At 43.8% G+C, this 21,164-nt stretch overlaps 2 protein-coding genes across 2 annotated transcripts; one reads left to right on the top strand and one right to left on the bottom strand.

Moving 5' to 3' along the window:
* Positions 1-763: 763 nt before the first annotated feature.
* Positions 764-12,849, bottom strand: LOC132388300 (zinc finger protein 271-like). Its single transcript, XM_059960640.1, has 2 exons — positions 12,677-12,849; positions 764-3,353 (listed from the first exon to the last, which is right to left on the bottom strand). Exon 2 carries the CDS (start codon positions 2,946-2,948, stop codon positions 1,641-1,643), a length of 1,308 nt encoding a protein of 435 aa, XP_059816623.1. The 5' UTR covers positions 2,949-3,353; positions 12,677-12,849; the 3' UTR covers positions 764-1,640.
* A 4,697-nt stretch (positions 12,850-17,546) lies between these two features.
* Positions 17,547-20,757, top strand: LOC132388294 (uncharacterized). Its single transcript, XM_059960632.1, has 2 exons — positions 17,547-17,808; positions 18,087-20,757. The coding sequence occupies exon 2, from the start codon at positions 18,254-18,256 to the stop codon at positions 20,156-20,158; it is 1,905 nt and encodes a 634-aa protein (XP_059816615.1). The 5' UTR covers positions 17,547-17,808; positions 18,087-18,253; the 3' UTR covers positions 20,159-20,757.
* Positions 20,758-21,164: the final 407 nt, after the last annotated feature.

Here is a 21,164-nt window from a genome sequence, read left to right as displayed (position 1 = left end):
GACTAGCCTCAAACTTATCACCAGAGTCTAACGCTAGACCCCTTTGCTGAAACCACTGTATCTTTTCCAGCTCGAATAGCCTCTGTCTTTCTGCTTCCTCCCTGTTTTTCTGCCTCCTCTCTGTTTTTCTGCCTCTATAGCCTCAAACTGCCTCTGCCTTTCTGCAGCCTCCATCTTTAATTTTTCTGACTCGTACTGGAGCTCAAGTTCACGAGGTTTACTTTCAGGAAACACCTCCAAGTCCTCCACTTTAAACACACCCTCAGATACATAATGTTCAGCTGTCACCCTCTGCATCTGTGCCCTCCTCATTGTCAATTTCAACATAGCAAGTTTTAACCTTCTAGCAAGACTCAACAACTCAATCCGTCTGGCATCCTCTAATGCCTCAGAGGTTCCCGCTTCCAAACAATAATCAGCATCCGCTGCTGATTTTCCACACACAAATAAATCAGAAGGGACTTCCCCAATGAAATCGATAATTAATGACTACGCCCTCAGAGCTGTTCATATCCCAGATGCAGGCCCCAATTTTGTTATGAATCGTAAAGCTTTAGAAACGAATCAGCACCAATAGACTACACCTGGAACAACACACATAAAATACTGGTGGAACACAGCAGGCCAGGCAGCATCTATAAGGAGAAGCACAGTCGACGTTTCAGGCCGAGACCATTCATCAGGACTGCCTGAGACTGCCTGACGAAGGTTCGCGGCCTGAAACATTGGCAGTGCTTCTCCTTATAGATGCTGCCTGGCCTGCTGTGTTCCACCAGCATTTTGTATGTGTTTGAATTTCCAGCATCTGCAGATTTCCTCGTGGAGACTACACCAGGAGTCTGTTTTTGATCTTAAAACTATCTTTATTAGAATCTACTTATAATATAGTAACTTAAGCAAGATAAACAAAAGTTAACAGTGTTATGTGTATATATGTGTGTAAATATAAATCCAAAACTATTGAGCTAGGGGGAAACAAGGCTTGGAGTCTTCAGATGGTAAATTATGAAAGTTCAGTTCAACCACGGAATAACTGATGAGAGAGATATTTGTAATCCAGGGTAAATGTCGATAGAAGGCAATTATGTCGAATTCCGCAGGTTCCATGGTGGTAAAACAAGAGAACAGTCACTGTAGATTTTATCTGTCATCCTTCCAAATCCACATACTAATTATCACCCAAAGTGACTTGTCACAAGGCATATTGTCTTCAAGTGAATTACCACACCACACCCAGGCAAGGGGTAACACATCAGTGGTCTTCACAGGATACCCCAAATCAGATCCACTCCTATGGATCAAACGAGGTGACAACCACACATTCGATGTATGATGAATCGATAATTAACCCACACTTGTGGGCATAGGAAAATTCCAAACAGTGACCCTTGGCACCTATTTCCCTTGTATCGATCTTTCCATTTTTCCTCCTTCATCTCCGTCTGACTCTGAGTGTCTGTGTCCTCAGTTAAAACTAAACAAGCTGTGAGTGATGTAAACAAGCTGCAAGTCAAACTGATTCACCTTCCTAATCTCTCTCTCTTAAAATGACAGTCCACAGCAAACAAAACCTAGGGATTCATAACAACTGACTGGTGTGCCAGTAGTTGGGATGACTGAGTGAATCCTTTCCCACATTCTCAGCAGGTAAATGGCTCCTCTCCAGTGTGAACTCGCTGATGTCTCTGTAGTGTGGAAGAGCGAGTGAATCTCTTCCCACATTCTGAGCAGGTGAATGGCCTCTCTCCAGTGTGAGCTCGCTGATGTTCCAGCAATCTGGATGACTCAGTGAATCTCTTCCCACAGACTAAGCAGATGAACGGCTTCTCCCCAGTGTGAACTCGCTGATGTACCAGTCGGGTGGATGAGTGACTGAATCTCTTCCCACAGACTGAGCAGGTGAACGGCCTCTCTCCAGTGTGAACTCGCTGATGATTCTGCAGGTCGGATGAGCGAGTGAATCTCTTCCCACATTCTGAGCAGAGGAACGGCTTCTCCCCAGTGTGAACTCGCTGGTGTTTCAGAAGGTTGGATGACAGAGTGAACCGTTTCCCACATTCTGTGCAATTGAACGGCTTTTCACCGGTGTGAGCTCTCTCATGTCTCAGTAGGTAGGATGACTGAGTGAATCCCTTCCCACATTCTGAGCAGGTGAATGGCTTCTCCCCAGTGTGAGCTCGCTGGTGTCTCTGTAGGGCGGATGATTGAGTGAATCCCTTCCCGCATTCTGAGCAGATGAACGGCTTCTCCCCAGTGTGAGCTCGCTGGTGACTCTGTAGGGTGGATAACTCAGTGAATCTCTTCCCACATTCTGAGCAGGTGAATGGCTTCTCCCCAGTGTGAACTCGCTGATGACTCCGTAGGTTGGATGACTGAGTGAATCCCTTCCCACAGACTGAACAGGTGAACGGCTTCACCCCAGTGTGAATTCGCTGATGTACCAGTAGGGTGGATAACTCACTGAATCCTTTCCCACATTCTGAGCATGTGAATGGCTTCTCCCCAGTGTGAACTCGCTGATGTCTCAGTTGGCTGGATAAAGCACTGAATCCTTTCCCACATTCTGAGCAGGTGAATGGCTTCTCCCCAGTGTGAACTCGCTGATGTACCAGTAGGTTGGATAAATCACTGAATCCTTTCCCACATTCTGAGCAGGTGAATGGCTTCTCCCCAGTGTGAACTCGCTGATGTACCAGTAGGTTGGATGACCGAGTGAATCTCTTCCCACAGACTGAGCAGGTGAAGCGCCTCTCTCCAGTGTGAACTCGCTGGGGACACCGTAGGTTGGATGACTGAGTGAATCTCTTCTCACATTCTGAACAGGTGAACGGCCTCTCCCCAGTGTGAACTCGCTGGGGACTCCGTAGGTTGGATGACTGAGTGAATCCCTTCCCACAGACTGAACAGGTGAATGGCTTCTCCCCAGTGTGAACTCGCTGGTGAGCCATAAGTTCAAATGACTGAGTGAATCCTTTCCCAGAAATTCAGCAGATCACCAGCCTCTACCAGGTGTGGTGTGAACTGACTGGTGTGTCCACAGGTCCAACTGAATCCTTTCTCACACACAGAACAGATGAATGGCCTTGCCCAGTGTGAACTTGCTGATGTACCTTCAATTGTGATAACTGAGTGAATCTATTCCCACTGTCTGAGCAGGTGAACAGCCTTTCTCCTGTGTAAGATGACTGGCTTGCTATTTGGTCAAATGATCAATTGAATCCCTCTCCACAGTCTGAGCAGGAAGGATAGTCGATTGAATCCCTCGCTCCACTTCTTAAATATCCAGACAGAGACAGCAAAACTAGCGTTTTCTGTTTGAGATCCCCGGCGACAAATTCCTTCTCGTTTTTAACCTGTGAAAAGATTTACAAAATCCATCAATGGGTTTAGGACAACATTTCAGATGAGATTACTTGAGTTGCCATGGTTTGACTTGGTATCACACGGTTACAGTGAGGTTCAACCCAAGTTGGACAGAGAAATCATCTTCTGACTGGACAGAGTGCTGGTATCTGGAATGACCATCAATTCCCTAAAGCTCTTCCTGTCTCTATAAGAATGGGACATTTCTGCCGTCTCCAATCTGTGACCTGGCTCAGTTTGACTCTCTCCATTGGTATTATTCCCTGTTCCTGCTGAGCTGCATGGGTGCCTGGCCCCACAGTAACTGAACCAGTCTCACGCAAATTGTCTTTGTGGATGTGCATCTGGGAATTCTTTTATGTATTATTAACTTAAAGTGCTACAGCTTTAACACCATATAAAAAAATTCCTGCTGAGATGACTGGTTGGTCCGCACAGCTGGTAAAAGGGGTTAGAGTGAATTTTTGTAATATTTCAAGTTCTTGTAGAAAAGTACAACACAGAAACAGGTCCATTGGGCCATCTAGTCTTGTGCTGAACTATTTAAATTGCCCCTCCCACACTCCTACAATCCAGGTACCTGCACAAACTTCCTAAATGTTGAAATCGAGCTCGCATGCACCACTCGGGATGGCTGCTCATTCCAAACCTAGATGACCATCTGTGTGCAGAAGTTTCCCCTCATGTTCCCCTTAACATTTCACCTTTCACCCTTAACCCCTGGCCACTGGTTGAAGTCCTACGCAATCTCAGTGGAGAAAGCCAGCTTGCATTTACACTATCTATGCCCCTCTACCACAATCAAATCTCACCTCAATCTTCTACATTCCAAAGAATAAAGTCCTGACCTGTTCAATCTTTCCTTATAACCCAAGTCCTCCAAACTTGACAACAGCCTTGTGAATTTTCTCTGAAATCTCTGAATCTCTTTTAAATCTTTCCTGTCAGTAGGTGACCAAAACTTCACACAATACTCCAAATTAGGCCTCTTTTACAAGTCAACATAATATCCATCTATCGTCAGTATTTGGTTCTTGAAAGCCAATGGGCTAAAATCTTTCTTTCCGTCACTATCTAACTGTGATACCACTTTCAGTGAATTAAGGACTTGTATTCCCAGGTCCCTTTCTTCTACAACACTCCTCCGTGCCCGACCAGTCACTGTGAAAGACCTCCCTTGGTAGGTCAAACCAAAGTGCAACAGCTCACACTGGTCTGAATTAAATTCCATTTTCCATTTCTCAAACCATTTTCCCAGGGGGTCCAGATTGCACTGCAAGCCATGATAGTCTTCCTCGCTGTCCACTACACCACCAGTCTTGGTGGTCATAAATCTGCAAATCCAGTTAACCACACTATCATCCAGATTACTGATATAGATGACAAACCACAACAGATCTAGCACTGATCCCTGTGGCAACCACTAGTCACAGGCCTCCAGTCAGAGAGGCAACCATCTGCTACCACACTCTGGCTTCTGCCAAAGACAGTGTCTCATCCAATTTACTATCTCATCTAGAATGCTGAGTGACTGAACCTTCTTGACCAACCTCCCATATGAGACTTTGTCAAGTGCCTTGCTAACATCCATGTAGACAACATCCACTGCCTTGTCTTCATCCACTATCCTGATAACTTCCTCGAGAGACTCTATAAGATTGGTTAGACATGACCTATCCTGCGCAAAGCCATGTTGCCTATTCTTAATCATTCCACATCTATCCAAATACTTATATTTCCGGTTCCTGGTCATACGTTCCAGTAACTTTCCCACTATTCACTACTAGTCACCACTCCGTGGGTTTGGAGATTTCCCTTGAATTTCATAGAATGATAGAAATCTATAGCACATTACAGACCCTTTGGCCCACAGTGCTGTGCCGACTATGTAACTTACTCTAGAAGCTGCCTGGAGTTTCCCTAGCGCATAGTCCTCTATTTTTCTGAGCTCCATGTAACTATCTGAGAGAGTGTTAAAAGTCCCTGTTGTATCCGCCTCGACAACCGCTGCTGGCAGTGCATTAGACACATCCAACACTCTCTGTGTAAAAAACCTACCCCTGACATCCCCTCCGCATATATTTCCAAGCACCTTAAAACTATGCCCCCTCCTGTTAGCCATGTTAACGCTGGGAAAAAATCCTCTGACTATCCACACACTCAATGCCCCTCATCATCTTATACACCTAAAAAAGGCTCCAAACATAAACAAGGAAATTATACATTGCTCTGAGGATTTGTTAGAAGTAAACAAAATTATGAGGGTATAGATAGGGTAAATGCAAGCAGCTTTTTCCACTGAGGTTGGGTGGGATGACAACCAGAGGTCATGGGTAAGTGGGGGAGGTGAAAATTTAATGGGAACATTTGGAAAAGTTCTTTGCTGAAATGGTCGTGAGAGTGTAGAATGAGATGTCAGCACTAGTGGTGAATATGAGCTCGATTTCACCATTAAGAGAAGTTTGACAGGTACCTGGATGGTAGGGGTACGGAGGGTGATGATCCCAGTGCAGGTAGTTGCATTAGAGAGATTAAATGTTTTTGGCATTGACTAGATGGGCCAAATAGCCTGTTTCTGTACTGAACTTCTCCATGTTTCTGTGACAGAGAAGCTGGCCAAACTTGTTTGGAAGGGAAAAGGTAGGAGTGACAATGGAGCAGCAATGGCTGGAGTTTCTGGGAGCAATTCGAGAGCTGAGTGATCGATACATCCCAAAGACGTGGAAGCATTGGAAAGGCAGCAGGGCACAACCGTGGGTTAAATGAGAATCCAAAACCAACATAAAATCAGAGGAGAGGGCAAACAAAAGAGCAAAGGACCATTAGGAAGCTTTTAGAATCCAACAGAAGACAACTAAAGGAAAGTCAGATGAGTTCGGGAGTGGAATTATGAAATGGTTGTCATTAATGAGTTTTGGTTGCACCCAACCGTCCGCGGCATTTAGAGGAATGAGATATCCAGGGCCTCAATATCTCTTGAAAACCAAGATTCCCTGCACTAGTTACCATTCAACTTTTATTTTGTCAGACACATACAAACTCTACACCCTTAAAATTTCACTTCTGAAGATCTCCCACTTACCAAGTTCTCCTTTGCTAAAAAACATCCTGTCCCAATCCACACTTGTCAAATCCTTGTAAATATCATAAAAATTGGCCTTTCTCCAATTTAGAATCTCAAGAGAGGTCCAGGCCTCTGCTTTTCTGTATTTACTTGGAATCTCATGATCAGTAGATACAAAGTGTTCCCATACACTAATTTCTGTCACTCGCCCTAGATCACTTCCCAATAGCTTATTGCACACTTCTACATCGGGAATTTTACGTACTGATTAAGGTAGATTTAATAAGCTCTACCCCATCTAGTCCTTTTACAGCCTAGGATTCCAGTCAATAAACGGAAAGTTAAAATCACTCACTTTATCAACCTTTGTTTCTTGGCATAGTCCGCAATCTCTCTACAGATTGTTCCTTGAAATCCCTCAGACTGTTGGGCGCAAGCAAGTCCAAGTAATGGCTACAATATCGTAATTTCATGTCCTGAGGTCTGAATGACATCTGTTTGGTGTCAAAAAAAGAACCTTGCCCTCAATGTCACTGAAACGAAGGAGCTGGCTGCAGACTACAGGAGAAATGGAGACAGGCTGACCCAGGATCTGGGGTTGAGAGGGTGAACAGCTTTAAGTTCCCTGGCACACACAACACCGAGGATCTCACCGGGTCTGTACATACTGGCTGTGTGGTGAAAAAGGCACAACAGCACCACTTTCACCGCAGGCGGTTCAGGAAGTGTGGGACGGGGCCCCAAATACTAACAACTTTCCACAGGAGCACAATTGAGAGCATCCTGACTGGCTGCATCACTGCCTGGTATGGGTGCTGTACTTCACGCAGTTGCAGGACTCTGCAGAGAGTGGTGCGGACAGCCCAGCGCATATGTAGATGTGAACTTCTCACTATTGACATTGACAAAAACAGGTGTGTAAAAAGGGCCACTGTGTAAAAAGGATCATTGGGGGCCAGAGTCACCCCAACCACAAACTGTTCCAGCTGCTACCATCTGGGAAACGGTACCACAGCCAGAAAGCCAGGACCAACAGGCCCTCTGATTGATTAATTCATGCTGATACAATTGTACTTTTATTTATCCTGACTGTCCTGTTGTACATACTATTTATTATAAACTAAAATTAACATTGCACACTTAGACAGCGACATAACATAAAGATTTCTACAACTCGTGTATGAAGAATGTAAGTAATAAAGTTAATTCGATTCAATTCACCCTCTCCACTATCTGTGCTGTCATTCTGGCTCCAATCCTCCCTGCAACTTTAGTTTAACCACCCACCCCACAGGGGAGCACTAGCAAGCCTTGCCACTAGGATATTCGTCCCTTTCTAGTTCTGTTCCACTAACTAACAAATCCCCTATCACCCCTTTGACTTTCCTCTGCCAGGTAATTCCCCCCAACAGTTTCTAAAGTGTCCACCTGTTGTTGTGTGGGATGGCAACAAGAGTACTCGGCGATGGCTATTTAACCTCATTCCCCTTCCTGACTCTCATCCAGTTTCCTGTGTCCTGCACCTTGGGTGTAACTCACCTCTCTGCACGTCATACCTATCACACCCTCTGACGCTTGGATGATGCGGAATTCATCCAGTTCCAGCTCTAACTCCTTAAAGTGCAGCTGGATATACACCTTCTACGTGAGGACGTCAGGGACACTGGAGGTCTCCCCGCCTTCCCACCAATATCCCCTCTAATTTGTAATGACCAGTGTGTGCAAAAACCTTGTACTGTACAATTTTTACCCAGTGACAACAACATGTGCAAACTGAATTTTATATAGAGAGGTATTCATTTCAACAGCGAGCAAGTCACTGTCAGTAAGAACTTTAATCTCTTCTGGTTGAGTCTTGATTGAGTTCATCTGCACTCTCACACAACCTATGTAACAGGTTAATGAAGGATTTACTCGCCACAGCTTTTGCAAACCACCTATTTGTGATTTTCTTGCTAAATGATGCTTTCAATTTCAGATTTCCAAATATCACTCCCCACTTGAAAATTCTCCAGCAACTCTTGCATCACCACAACACACACAGTATTGAACATAAATATTTCCCCTGAAGTCTCACCCAGGTGACTGACAGTGGTGAACTCAGTGATGGTAATGCCAAGGAATACTGCCTTTAAGGGCAGTAGTCTGTCTCCCTGGAGTCTGGCACATTTGTGATGTGAAAGCTACTCGTTGGCCAGGGCAAAGGTGTTTGATATCATTATGTAGCCAGACAGAATTGGTGGAAGCATGTTCTCACTGGTAGAAAAATGCAGACTGAGAGGAGGTAGAACAAGCAACACACACAAAATGCTGGAGGAACTCAGCAGGCCAGGCAACATCTATGGAAAAGAGTACTAATGCTGAATTCCTCCAGCAATTTGTGTGTGTAGCTTGGATTTCCAGCATCTGCAGATTTCCTCTTTGTGATTGGAGGTAGAACAAAGATGATTTTCTCAACTGGTGATGTAAAAGATTTTAGAGCCATAGAATAGAACACTACAGCACAGTACAAGCCCTTCAGCCCTCCATGTTGTGCCAACCCATATAAACCTTAAAAAAAAGAACTAAACCCACACTACCCCGTAACCCTCCATTTTTCTTTCATCCATGTGTCTGTCCAAGAGGATGTTAAATACCCCTAATGTTTTAGCCTCCACCACCATCCCTGGCAAGTCATTCCAGTCACTCACAACCCTCTGTGAAAAAAAAACTTACCCCTGATGTCTCCCCTAAACTTCCCTCCCTTAATTTTATACATATGCCCTCTGGTGTTTGCTGTTGGTGCCCTGGGAAACGGGTACTGACTATCCACCCTGTCTATGCCTCTCGTAATCTTTTAGCCCTCTATCAAGTTCTAGACCAGGCATGGGCAAACTACGGCCCGCGGGCCATATGCGGCCCGTTAAGCTTTTTAATCCGGCCCGCAGAACTTGATGAAATTATATTAATAAACCTTGTTAACGTCTTTTCCCTGCAATTCTGGCGTTTTCCCAATAGATGACGCACTCTATATACATTGACCTTTGTTGAGGTGCAGCGTATTACTCCACATTTGCACTTTACTCTTTGTTCGGCTCGACCTATTTGTGTGAACAGGCGTTCAGCGTCATGAACATCAACAAAGCCAGCCACAGATCCAAGTTAACTGACCAACACCTCAGATCCATCCTGAGAATCGCCACAACAAAACTAAATCCAGACTTTGATGCGCTAACTAAAAAGGGAGACCAACAACACTGTTCCCACTGAAATTAAAAATAAGTTTCTTCGTTGTGTTATGTAAAAAATGCATTTGAAAATATTTTTTTCAATAAGCCTTACATGTTACATGTCATTTCTGTTAAGTGATGGGCATGAGTAGTACGCAGGTGCACGTACGTTCTCAAAATAAAAAATGCACTCCAGATCAATAACGCGCTCCGCATACTGGCACGCTGGCATTGTTCTGTCTTTGTGCTGGTCGTTGTTGAGTTTTGGCACAGTGGACAATTGAATAAGAAGGAGTAGGACAAGCAGACCTGCATCTCCTACCGGTTTTGAAATAAAGACAGTCAGGAGGAGAGTGATGATGATAATACCTTGAAGGATACAGAATTTTCAGTGCTTTAAAATAATAACTGTTACTATTTAAAAAAGCTGTATTTTATTCATTTAATTTTCAGTGTTTTAAAAGTCATTTCAATAAATAGCTAAATACCATGGGACTTCAAAGACAGATATTTTGTTGTAATGCATTTGTTCATTTTCAATTGAAATTAAAGCACATGTCTTCTACATATCCCATGATATTTTATTTTCTCTTATGAGGTGTATTACCAAAACACTCCGTCCATCTGCTCCTGGTCTGGCCCCCCTGTCAAATTTTAGAACCCTTTGTGGCCCACAAGTCAAAAAGTTTGCCCACCCTTGTTCTAGACCTTTCATATTATTTCACATTTCATAAAGATTGAAACAGAATAGGCTGAAACACACTGTTCAAAAGTGCTGGCGTTCAATCCACTTGGTGCATTGACTCATTACATTTTTTGGGTTTATGTTTGTCAGAAACACATCCAACAGATTTCCCATCAGAAGTGCAGGAAAATTCTGGACCTGATTAAAATGAGCCACTGAGCACTCTGAAAAAAAGGTGCGGCAGAGGCCGATTTCTCCCTTGTGCTTTTATTTTTAGTGTGAACTATGTAACATTGATGGTGATTAATGATCATTACTTTCAGGCGACAGCCCTCCAAACATGTGACGAACCACAGTAAAACTTAGTGAACCTGCCATGGTTGGGTCTTGGGTGTCGGACCAGCAGATTTTCTGTATTATTAGATGTTCTCATATTAATACATCATACCTCACTTCCAAATCACTGTTTTTAGACATCACATTATAGAATGATATGTTCCACATAACCTGCAAGTTTAAAAGAAGCTCAGAAAATAAGGTCAAAGTAAGTTTCAAAGGCATCTGGGAAACAGAAACGTGCAAGTTAAAAGGGAGCAGAGATACCTGACTGACCTGCATGAGGTGTTGAGCTACCTAAAATGCATTCTTGAATGTATAGTGTAGATTTAAAGCATTAATTGGATTTAAATTGTTTTATTAAATAAACATAATCTTGGATCTCTTAAATGTAATTCATATTTAATGCAGGACTAACCTTTCTGCATTTGGATAACTACAATTTTTTTCTTTTTTTCCCAAAAAAATGCAGTCACATCATAACACTATTCAAACTTTGGACCCAAAGTCAGGAAAAAAATACTATAAACTTTTTGCTATTTAAAATTGGTAACATTTATCAATTCATGCTGTTGTTTAAAATTAAATTGCTTAACTCCCTGAAGCAAACTTGTAAGTTCACGAGCTAATAAAGAATTGAACAAAGAGGATTGTATATTTTATGCACAAAGCAGCATAATATCAATGCTCCTACATCATAAATTGGGAGACGAATGTACACATCCCAACCTTATTAGGTATTTGTACTCAATTTTTCCCACAGATGTTGAACTGCTAATCTTGGCTGGTTCATCAGGCACAGCATGGAGTAGGTCTGAAGGGAGGTGGGGTGGTTTGTGAATTTGCGGCAGTGCTGGGAGGAAAAATCAGCATGAATGATGAATGTCTTTAATGTCCCTTTCTATAAAATGCTCTACAAATTTTTCACACTTAATTGACCTTGAGCTTTTTTTAAAAAACCATATTACACTTTAGTCATGATTACTTAGAATTTCAACATCTCTTTTCCAGTGAAAATAATAAGTGGGAAGGGGTATAATTTAAAGATCCTATATATTCAGTTTAATCCACCCCGTTCTAATGAAATGTTTATTCAGTTATTCATTCTATTGACAAGGCTCTGAATAAAGCAAATGAGGACCAATAGGTGTGATCCATTCTTACAACCAGTTCGATGGCATAATTTTAAACTCACTTCTCCATGTCTTCACATTTAGGAGCAGAATCACAAGAAGAGGTGGCAAATCACAAGAAGAGGTGGCAAATGAATTTCCAATTCTCTTTGAAAGTACTGTCTTAGTCTTCGACAGTACTGTCCTGTGGATATCCAGTAACTGTGCTCTGGAAGTCCAACCCAAAGTGGAATCTTTGCTGATCTACAATGCTAGCAATGTACCTCACCATACTTTATGTCTGGTAATTTAGCCAAGATTCCTATTTTCTAATCACAGGAAAGACTAAGTGCTAATTTAAAACAAAGGCTAAGGTTTAATCTTTCATCTTATGCTGATGATCATCTAATGTTATACTGCTTTTCCATATATAAGATAGATAGATAGATAGATAGATAGATAGATAGATAGATAAATAAATAAATAAGGAGTGATAGATAAGTTTGTGGCCTAAGGTAGAAGGAGTCAATTTTAGAAAATCCAGCACATCTATTTTTCAACATAGTCCACTCCTACATTTACACACTTAGTCCAGCGGTCGTGTAACATACGAATCTTGGACCTCCAGAGAGTGTCCACAGACGGGTGATTGATAAGTTTTGTTCCCTTTCTCCGAGTTCCTAATCCTTGCATTTAGATAGCTGGAGCTCAGCTCTGTCTGAGAGATCCATCGGTTCCCATTCCCTCATCAGCCGGAAGCTCCCCGGGGGCCCGTGTACGGATCGTGGGGCTGAGAGAGGGGAGAGAGGGCAGGACTGTCCCGGGATTGCGGGTCACGGTGTCCGGATTTCACAAGAATCATTCCGAAGTCGGTGTTTAAGATAAAAACACGGAGAATCGCTCTTACCTGCAACCGACATTTTCAAAGCCTTCTGTGTACTGCACGCATGCGTGATACTCGGGGGCGTCGTCAGCCTGACGTCTGCGCAGTTCATCAGTGCTTCAGAGCCTGACAAAAATTATTACCGCAGGGCCTTATGGGTAATAACGGTGCCATTAAACTTTTCTTGAAGCACTGGTTCAATGTCCATATCTCAATTTTTTCGGGTGTATTGAAGAAATCTGCAGAGTATAAACAATATACTCAATAGCAACGTGTATCTAATGCCAAAGTAAAATGCAGGTATAAAACACAGGAGATCCTGCAGTTGCTGGAAATACAGAGACGCACACACACAAAATGCTGGAGGACCTCTGCAGTTCAGGCAGCAACTAAGCAGCGGAGTCCACAGTCTTGGCATGCTGAAGAGGCTCGGTCTAAAAGTTGTCTATTTATTCCTCTCCACAATTGCTGCCTGATCTTTTGATTTCCACCAGTATTTTGCAGAAACTAACAATCTTTTTTTTTTGGGTCAACCAGTTTCCAAATTTTTCTGATCTTCCTTTCGTAGCCATATCCTGCTGGTCTGATTCCTCCTCCTCCTCGTAAACCCTAGACCCAATCTCTCTCTGGAGCCCCAAAGCCCTGACTCAGGCTGGCAACACTTTGGTTTCTGATTCTGCACCATCGGAGTTTCGCTCGCTGGTCTGCTGTCAGACTTTAGAGGTGCATTGTGTTGCGAGACCGCAGGTCCGGTTACTGTGAGTGTCGCTTTAAGTGCCTGAGTGAGGCGGGACTGTAACGTCAGACACAAGCTGCGGCAGAGACAGAGGGGAGAGGAGAGATGGAGGAGAGGGAGGGGAGAGAGAGAAAGATAGAGGGAGAGGAAGAGAGAAAGAGTGAGAGAGACTTCAGCTTGTCACTGCTATGCCCAAAAGATTGGGTTGATCATCGGCACGCAGTGCACAACGGATGTGTGACTGTCACTTCGTATAATCCATATGTGTGGATTTCCCTTACCCGGAATCGGGGTGTTCTGTGGTAACCACTTGAAGACGATATTCCTGTGACTGTCACCTGGTGATATTTCTATGTGGATTTCGGAACTAATCGACGGATAAGATCTTCAGCGACTGGTATTTCTTTTACACAGCATGGAATGTGTGTGGAATTCTTCGTAATTGCCTTCTCTCTACATTTTCCTGTGGATTTATAAATCTCTCCCCTCACTCACTTATTCCGTGGATTACTGAACTTTTCCACTTTACCATCTGAAGACTTTAAGCATTGTTTCTCAAGCTTGATAGTTCGGGAGCTATATATTCGCATAATACTGTTAACTTCTGTTTATTTTGTTTAATCTTTTATATTTGTAGCAGATACTAATGAAGAGAGTGGTTTTAACATCGAAACAAGACTCCATTGGTGATCTGTTGCTGCTGGTACGTAACAATTGCAACAACAAAGCTGTCTGAGGCACAGTCCTTTAAAATAAGTGAAAATGACCCAAAACGTTGAAAAGAGCGGGGAAGAAGGAGTTTAACCAACTTCGTCCGGAGCCCTGAACAACGTCACAACCACAGTGAGCTCATCGTCTCGTTCAGCCCGGAGAAAATCATGCAGGGAATTCATGCAGGTGTATAAGATGATGAGAGGCATTGGTCGTGTGGATAGTCAGAGGCTTTTTTTCCCAGGGCAGAAACGGCTAACACGAGGGGGGACTAGGTTTAAGCTGCTTGAGAGTAGGTGCAGAGGAGATGTCAGAGCTAAGGTTTTTAACCAAAGAGTGGTGTGTGTGTGGAATGTGCTGCCAGCGACGGTGGTAGAGGCGGATACAATACTTTTAAAGGACTCTTGGATAGGTACATGGAGCTTAGGAAAATAGGTGGCTATGCGGTAGGGTAATTTTAAAGCAGTTTCTAGTGTAAGTTACATGGTCGGCACAAATTGAGGGTCAAAGCATCTATCATGCGTTGCAGATTTCTATGATTATATGAAATTCAAGAGAAATCTCCTATCCCACGGAGTGGTGACTAGTTGCAACCTGTCATCACAGGGAGAGTGAGAGAGGAACGGGAGGGATAGATTTTGATGTACGGATATGTAACAGAAACACTGCAGGAGCCAGATTGGCCGAGTGGCCTGTCTAGTGTACATTGTGAGTGTGGTAGAGACAGTAAGTACCTGCGACACGGGACCTGATACAGAATTGATTTATCTTTCACAGATCCACAATATTAAACGCCAGTCTAGTTTAAGGCTAACATCAGCAGAACAGACTCCTCCAATACTCAGTGACCAGGGTTCAGTCCTGGGTGCGATGAGCAGCCGCAAGAACTGCAGAATCTGACAGTAACAGTCCCTCATGAACCCGCAGCTGCCTTCAGTCACCGTGATGGTTAAACATTTAACACGAAGCTGATTTGAACTTCCTCCCTGATGTGAAGTTGCTGGTGTTGCAGCAGCTGGGATCATTCCTCCCCTTCATCAGTCTGTGACTTGGCTCAGTTTGTCTGTCTCCTTCGCATTCTGAGCATGCGCCACACACCCACTGAGATCACATTTTATTTACACGGCTGTGACTGGAGACTTTCTGATTATTATGACCCTCCCGGCATTTGACGGTGGTAAACTCAGAGTCAGTAATGGTATTGAACATCGGGAGTAGGTGATTAGGCTATTTCGTTGGAGATCGATAAACTGCCCGTAGTGTGTGTCTGGATGAGTGGGTCGTTTTCAGACTGGAAGGAGGTAGCGTTTGGAGTACCCCAGAGAGCAGTCCCTGACCACAGTTGTTCACAGTTTAATGTCCTGGCGGAGGCAGTGAGATGTGAGATGTCCCAGTCTGCTGGCGACGCAGAAAGAGAGGAGTTGGGGGAGGGGAGGCTATTCACATGCAATTTCGTAGCTTTGCGATCAGTACATAGTGCACTGTGGGGCTGCAGTGGCGGGTTCCAATCTGCTAATTAGATTTGCTGACGGCACTACATTGATCGGCCGAATCCCAAATAATAACGAGGCAGCCGACAGAGAAGAAGTCATCACCCCGACACAGTGCTGTCAAGAAAACAACCTCTCCCTCATTGTGACAAAAACAAAGGAGCTGGTTGTGGATTACAGGAGGAATGGAGACAGGGAGCAAATTCAACATTACCAACTCTGGTATTGACACAAAATGCACATTTTAATATTGATCATGACATAATGTATTTTATATATCGATAATGGCATAAAACATATTTATAGATGGTTACTGACAGAGACTCATATAACTTGTGTTCCGTGTGTTACCTGAATGTACTTGCCTGTGATGCTGCAACAAGTCAGTGTTTCTCTGTCCCTGTACCTTCCCGTACTTGTGCACTTGGCAATAAATTCAACAGGACCTGAGAAATCTCAGTGAGATTTGATTAATGATGATCATCTTGGCAGCTCGGTAGGTCGAATGTATGAGACAGTACACTGTTAAATGCAAAACCCTGAACAGTGTTGATGATCAGAGGGATCTTAGACCAAGTTCATCGCTCCCTGAAAGAGACTGCACAGATTGATCGGGTGGTTAAGAAGGCAAATGACACGGTTGTCTTTATTAGTTGAGGCATTGAGTTCAAAAGTCGGGAAGTTGTGTTGTGGCTGTTATGAGCCTGCGGTCGTACTGTGACTGTTTCTTTAAGAGCGCCGGCGTGAGGAGGCGGGACTATGACGTCAGTCACAGGCTGACAGCGCTGACAGTGGACTGAACCATAAGAGAGAGAAAGCGATCTGCAGACAGGCAGTCGGTCAGTCTAAAGAGAGAGAGAGTGAGAGAGAGAGAGAGGGAGGGAGAGAGAGAGAGGGAGGGAGAGAGAGAGAGAGACAGAGAGAGAGAGAGAGGGAGAGAGAGGGAGGGGGAGAGAGACAGGGAGGGAGGGAGAGAGAGGAGAGAGAGAGAGAGAGAGAGAGAGAGAGAAAGAGGGAGAGAGAGAGAGATAGAGAGAGACTGGAAACGCTGATCGCTGCAGTTAGTCGCTGCTGAGGCACAAGAGTGGGTTGATCATCGGTACACGGAACCACAACGAATGTGTGTGGCTGTCACTTCGTATAATCCATAGGAGTGGGTTTTGGAATATCTTGTGTTAACCCTTGCCTGGGTATGTTGTGTGGTAACCCCTGGAAGACGGTATTCCTGTGACAGGTCACTTTCGCTGATAACTCGTATGTGGACGGATTCAACGGATAAGAACTTCGTCGACGGTTATTTTGATGTAACGGCCTTTTCTCTACGTTTCACCATAGATCACAAATATCTCCCTCCTATCATTTAGTCCGTGGGTTACTAAGCTTTCCTACTTTACCATCTCAAGACTCTGGGCTTTGCTTTCTCAGGCTCGATAGTCTGGGAGTTATATTTACACATCTATAACACTGCTAACTTTGCTTTATTTCGTTAAATTAATATGTTATAAGTAGATACTAATAAAGAGAATGGGTTTAACATCAAAACCAGACTCCAGTGTGAACTCTGTTTCTGCTGGTTCGTTTCTAAAACGTTACAGTTCGTAACACAGTTTTATAGAACTAGTTAGACCACATCTGGAGTGTTTCATACAGTTCTGGTCGCCCCCATTCTCGGAAGGATGTCGGGGCTTTGGAGAGGGCGCAGAAGAGGTTTACCGGGACACTTTTGTAAATGGTTCTATTACCGGTATCTATAACTTGTTGATTGATTCTAGACAAGACTTCTTTGATAAAATAAAAAGAGCTTGGGAGGATGATCTAAATTGTCAGATTTCTGATGATAGATGGAATAGAATTCTTAAACGGGTTAATAAATCATCTTTCTGTGCTCGTCATTCTCTTCTACAAGCTAGGGTGTTTCATAGAGCTTACATTTCTAAACAGAAGCTCTCCAGTTGTGCTGTCTTTACGACAGTTATTTAGTTTATAATATTTTCGCTTAGTAATTCATTCAATAGTATTTTCTAGTTAGAATTAGAAGTGTTTAAAGTGTATTCATTGCATGTAAAATATATCGGCATGCGATGACGTCACATCCGGTTTCGCCGCGTCTTGTGGGAAAACACCGGTTTGAAATTAGCGCGAGGGTGGGGGCTTTCCACGAGGCTCACCTGAGCACAAGCAGTTTTGCAGGCATGAGAAATCACAGTGAGAGCAACGCTGTAAGTTAATAGATAATCGATATATTGAACTAAGATATTAATGCTGATCCTGTTAGAGGTAACGTCGGTAGATAATGTTTATGCTTTCGTTAGTTAAAGAGTCGCGGATAGTTTGCATGGAAGTGTATTTAAAGTAGTCAATGGAGCAGGTAAACTCTCCCCGTATACTGCACCTTAGTGTAATGTAGTTATAGTCACCTTTGCAAGTATTTACACTTGAAATGTGATATTAAGGAAGGAACAAATACTGTATCAATCTTGTATTGTTTTATCAACAGTTTTCACCATATGTTAATGTGAAGAGTGAACAGTAAATGGTTAATCTTACTGCGATCTGGTTCTTATTAACTGTGGTTTATCCGGACGTTAAATTCGGCGTTTCGTTACACCCGAAGGAGAACGTGACAGTGAAAAAGCGGCATTATCAGGTGTTTCAAGTGCTGCAATGTCAGCTCAATCCAGCATCAAGTCGACGCCGCCCAGCGACAAGGGCAGTAAACCGACATCAAGTAAGCCCACCCGGGCGTTATCAGGTGTTCCAAGTGCTGCAATGTCAGCTCGATCCGGGATCAAGTCGATGGCGCCCAGCGACAAGGGCAGTAGAACGACATCAAGTAAGTCCGCACAGGCAAGAGCCAAGGCAGAAGCCGCCAAGGTGCGACTGCATTACGCCAAACAAGAAGCAGTTTTGAAAATGAAACTGGCCACCAGAGAAGCCGAAAAGGCTGCCAGAGAAGCCGAAAGGGCCGCCAGAAAGGCAGAAGCCGCCAAGGTGCTACTGCGTTACGCCAGACAAGAAGCAGTTTTGAAAATGAAACTGGCCACCAGAGAAGCCGAAATCCAGAAAGAAGAGGCTGCCAGAGAAGCCGAAATCCAGAAAGAAAGGGCCGCCAGACAAAGAGAAGAGGCTGCCAGAGAAGCCGAAATCCAGAAAGAAAGGGCCGCCAGACAAAGAGAAGAGGCTGCCAGAGAAGCCGAAATCCAAAGAGAAGAGGCTGCCAGAGAAGCCGAAATCCAGAAAGAAAGGGCTGCCAGAGAAGCCGAAATCCAGAAAGAAAGGGCCGCCAGAGAAGCCGAAACCCAGTTGGAAATGGCAAAAATATCGACAGAGTTGCAAGTGCTGCAGCTAGAAAGAGAAGAAGCTGCTGCCATGGCGGAAGCAAAGTACATAGAAGAAGCTGAAGGGTCGCGTGATCTTACCGCAGCAAGATCTACTTTAGAAAGGACCAGACTGGAACGCACAAGCGACTATGTACAATCTCAAATAGACAGGCAGGCTCGTCTCCCCTCTCCATACGTATTCGATAACTTCCCCAGCTACGAGGAACCTCAGAGAGTCACGATTGCATCACATCCATACGAGGAAGGAAATTTACCCTCACGGCTCCGTGATGAAGTCAAGAATGAAAGAACCGACAACGCTCCTTCACCCCCACAACAGGACGGCGGGGAGGGAGAGGTTCACTCCAGGACAACAATTGTCAGCTCGAACTGTACAGAAGTTTGCGGTCAAACTCAGTCAAGCCGTTCTTGTTCCGAGATCTGCCTCACTGAGGTGTACCCTAAAGAAGCACAACAAGACATTACCAAGCGTAAAGTAACCGACGAGACGCTAGGTCAGTCAGTTTTCGTTCAAACCGAGCACGGAAACAAACTTGCACAATCAGCTCAAGATACCATTTCTTTAAAACCCAAAGACACCAAGGTCTTCAGAGATGAAGCAAATAATGGGGTTGCCCCATTGCCAATCAGAGAACCACGCCAGCGCTCACCAGATAACAAAGAGCAGGCAGTCAAACGGTTCACGTCCTTACGGAAAACTCGGAAAAGGAAACCTGAGATGCAGCAACGCACCCGATTGGCCCACGAGGTACTGTGCACCCTAATGGCAGAGGTCACAGCCATTATAAACGCACAATCATTCCTACCTGTGTCTTCTGACCCAGAAAACCCCTTTATACTTTCGCCATCAACGCTCCTTACGCAGAAGGCAGGAGCACCTCCTCCACCAGGAGACTTCTCAGACAAGGATTTGTACACAAAGCAATGGAGACAAGTCCAGGCTCTGGCAAATCAGTTCTGGCCTCGCTGGAGACAAAAATATCTACCTTTGTTGCAACAGAGACAGAAGTGGACAGAACCCCGCAGGAATCTTCAAGTTGGAGACTTAGTCCTGCTCAGGGACAAGCAAGCCGCTCGCAACAGCTGGCCAACGGCCAGAATCACTGTTACATTCCCTAGCGGGGATGGACATGTCAGGAAGATCGAATTGAAGACTACCGACCAAGGCGATGTGAAACTTTACCAAAGGCCAGTTACAGAAGTTATTCTACTTCTACCCAATGACTGATTAAGAGACTAAGTTTTGTACTCTGCTCATTGTGACCTTACGAAGGTCAAGCGGGGAGTGTGCTGTCTTTACGACAGTTATTTAGTTTATAATATTTTCGCTTAGTAATTCATTCAATAGTATTTTCTAGTTAGAATTAGAAGTGTTTAAAGTGTATTCATTGCATGTAAAATATATCGGCATGCGATGACGTCACATCCGGTTTCGCCGCGTCTTGTGGGAAAACACCGGTTTGAAATTAGCGCGAGGGTGGGGGCTTTCCACGAGGCTCACCTGAGCACAAGCAGTTTTGCAGGCATGAGAAATCACAGTGAGAGCAACGCTGTAAGTTAATAGATAATCGATATATTGAACTAAGATATTAATGCTGATCCTGTTAGAGGTAACGTCGGTAGATAATGTTTATGCTTTCGTTAGTTAAAGAGTCGCGGATAGTTTGCATGGAAGTGTATTTAAAGTAGTCAATGGAGCAGGTAAACTCTCCCTGTATACTGCACCTTAGTGTAATGTAGTTATAGTCACCTTTGCAAGTATTTACACTTGAAATGTGATATTAAGGAAGGAACAAATACTGTATCAATCTTGTATTGTTTTATCAACAGTTTTCACCATATGTTAATGTGAAGAGTGAACAGTAAATGGTTAATCTTACTGCGATCTGGTTCTTATTAACTGTGGTTTATCCGGACGTTAAATTCGGCGTTTCGTTACACCCGAAGGAGAACGTGACACCAGTTTTTACCCGAATGTTTCTCCACTTTGTAATAAATGCAACTCTGCTGATGCCTCTTTAAGTCATATGTTTTGGTTTTGCTCTACAATTTAAAAGATTTGGTGGGAAGTATTCCATACCTTTTCACAACTTTTTAGGGTCCAATTTGACCCAGATCCCCTTACTGCCTTGGTTGGTATAGCTATCTTTTTAACTAAAAAAAAATTCGATCAAATTGACTCTCTTATTTCTTCCTTTATTTGGAATAATAAGAGACCAAGAATTAATAAGTAT

The sequence above is a fragment of the Hypanus sabinus genome, unplaced genomic scaffold, assembly GCF_030144855.1.
Source record: "Hypanus sabinus isolate sHypSab1 unplaced genomic scaffold, sHypSab1.hap1 scaffold_294, whole genome shotgun sequence".
Lineage (NCBI taxonomy): Eukaryota > Metazoa > Chordata > Chondrichthyes > Myliobatiformes > Dasyatidae > Hypanus > Hypanus sabinus.
This window is presented reverse-complemented; position numbering and strand designations above follow the sequence as displayed.

Bases quoted from the DNA above. Each gene is read 5' to 3' on its own strand.
- LOC132388300 (XM_059960640.1), bottom strand. From the start codon at position 2,948: ATGGCTCACCAGCGAGTTCACACTGGGGAGAAGCCATTCACCTGTTCA.
- LOC132388294 (XM_059960632.1), top strand. From the start codon at position 18,254: ATGTCAGCTCAATCCAGCATCAAGTCGACGCCGCCCAGCGACAAGGGC.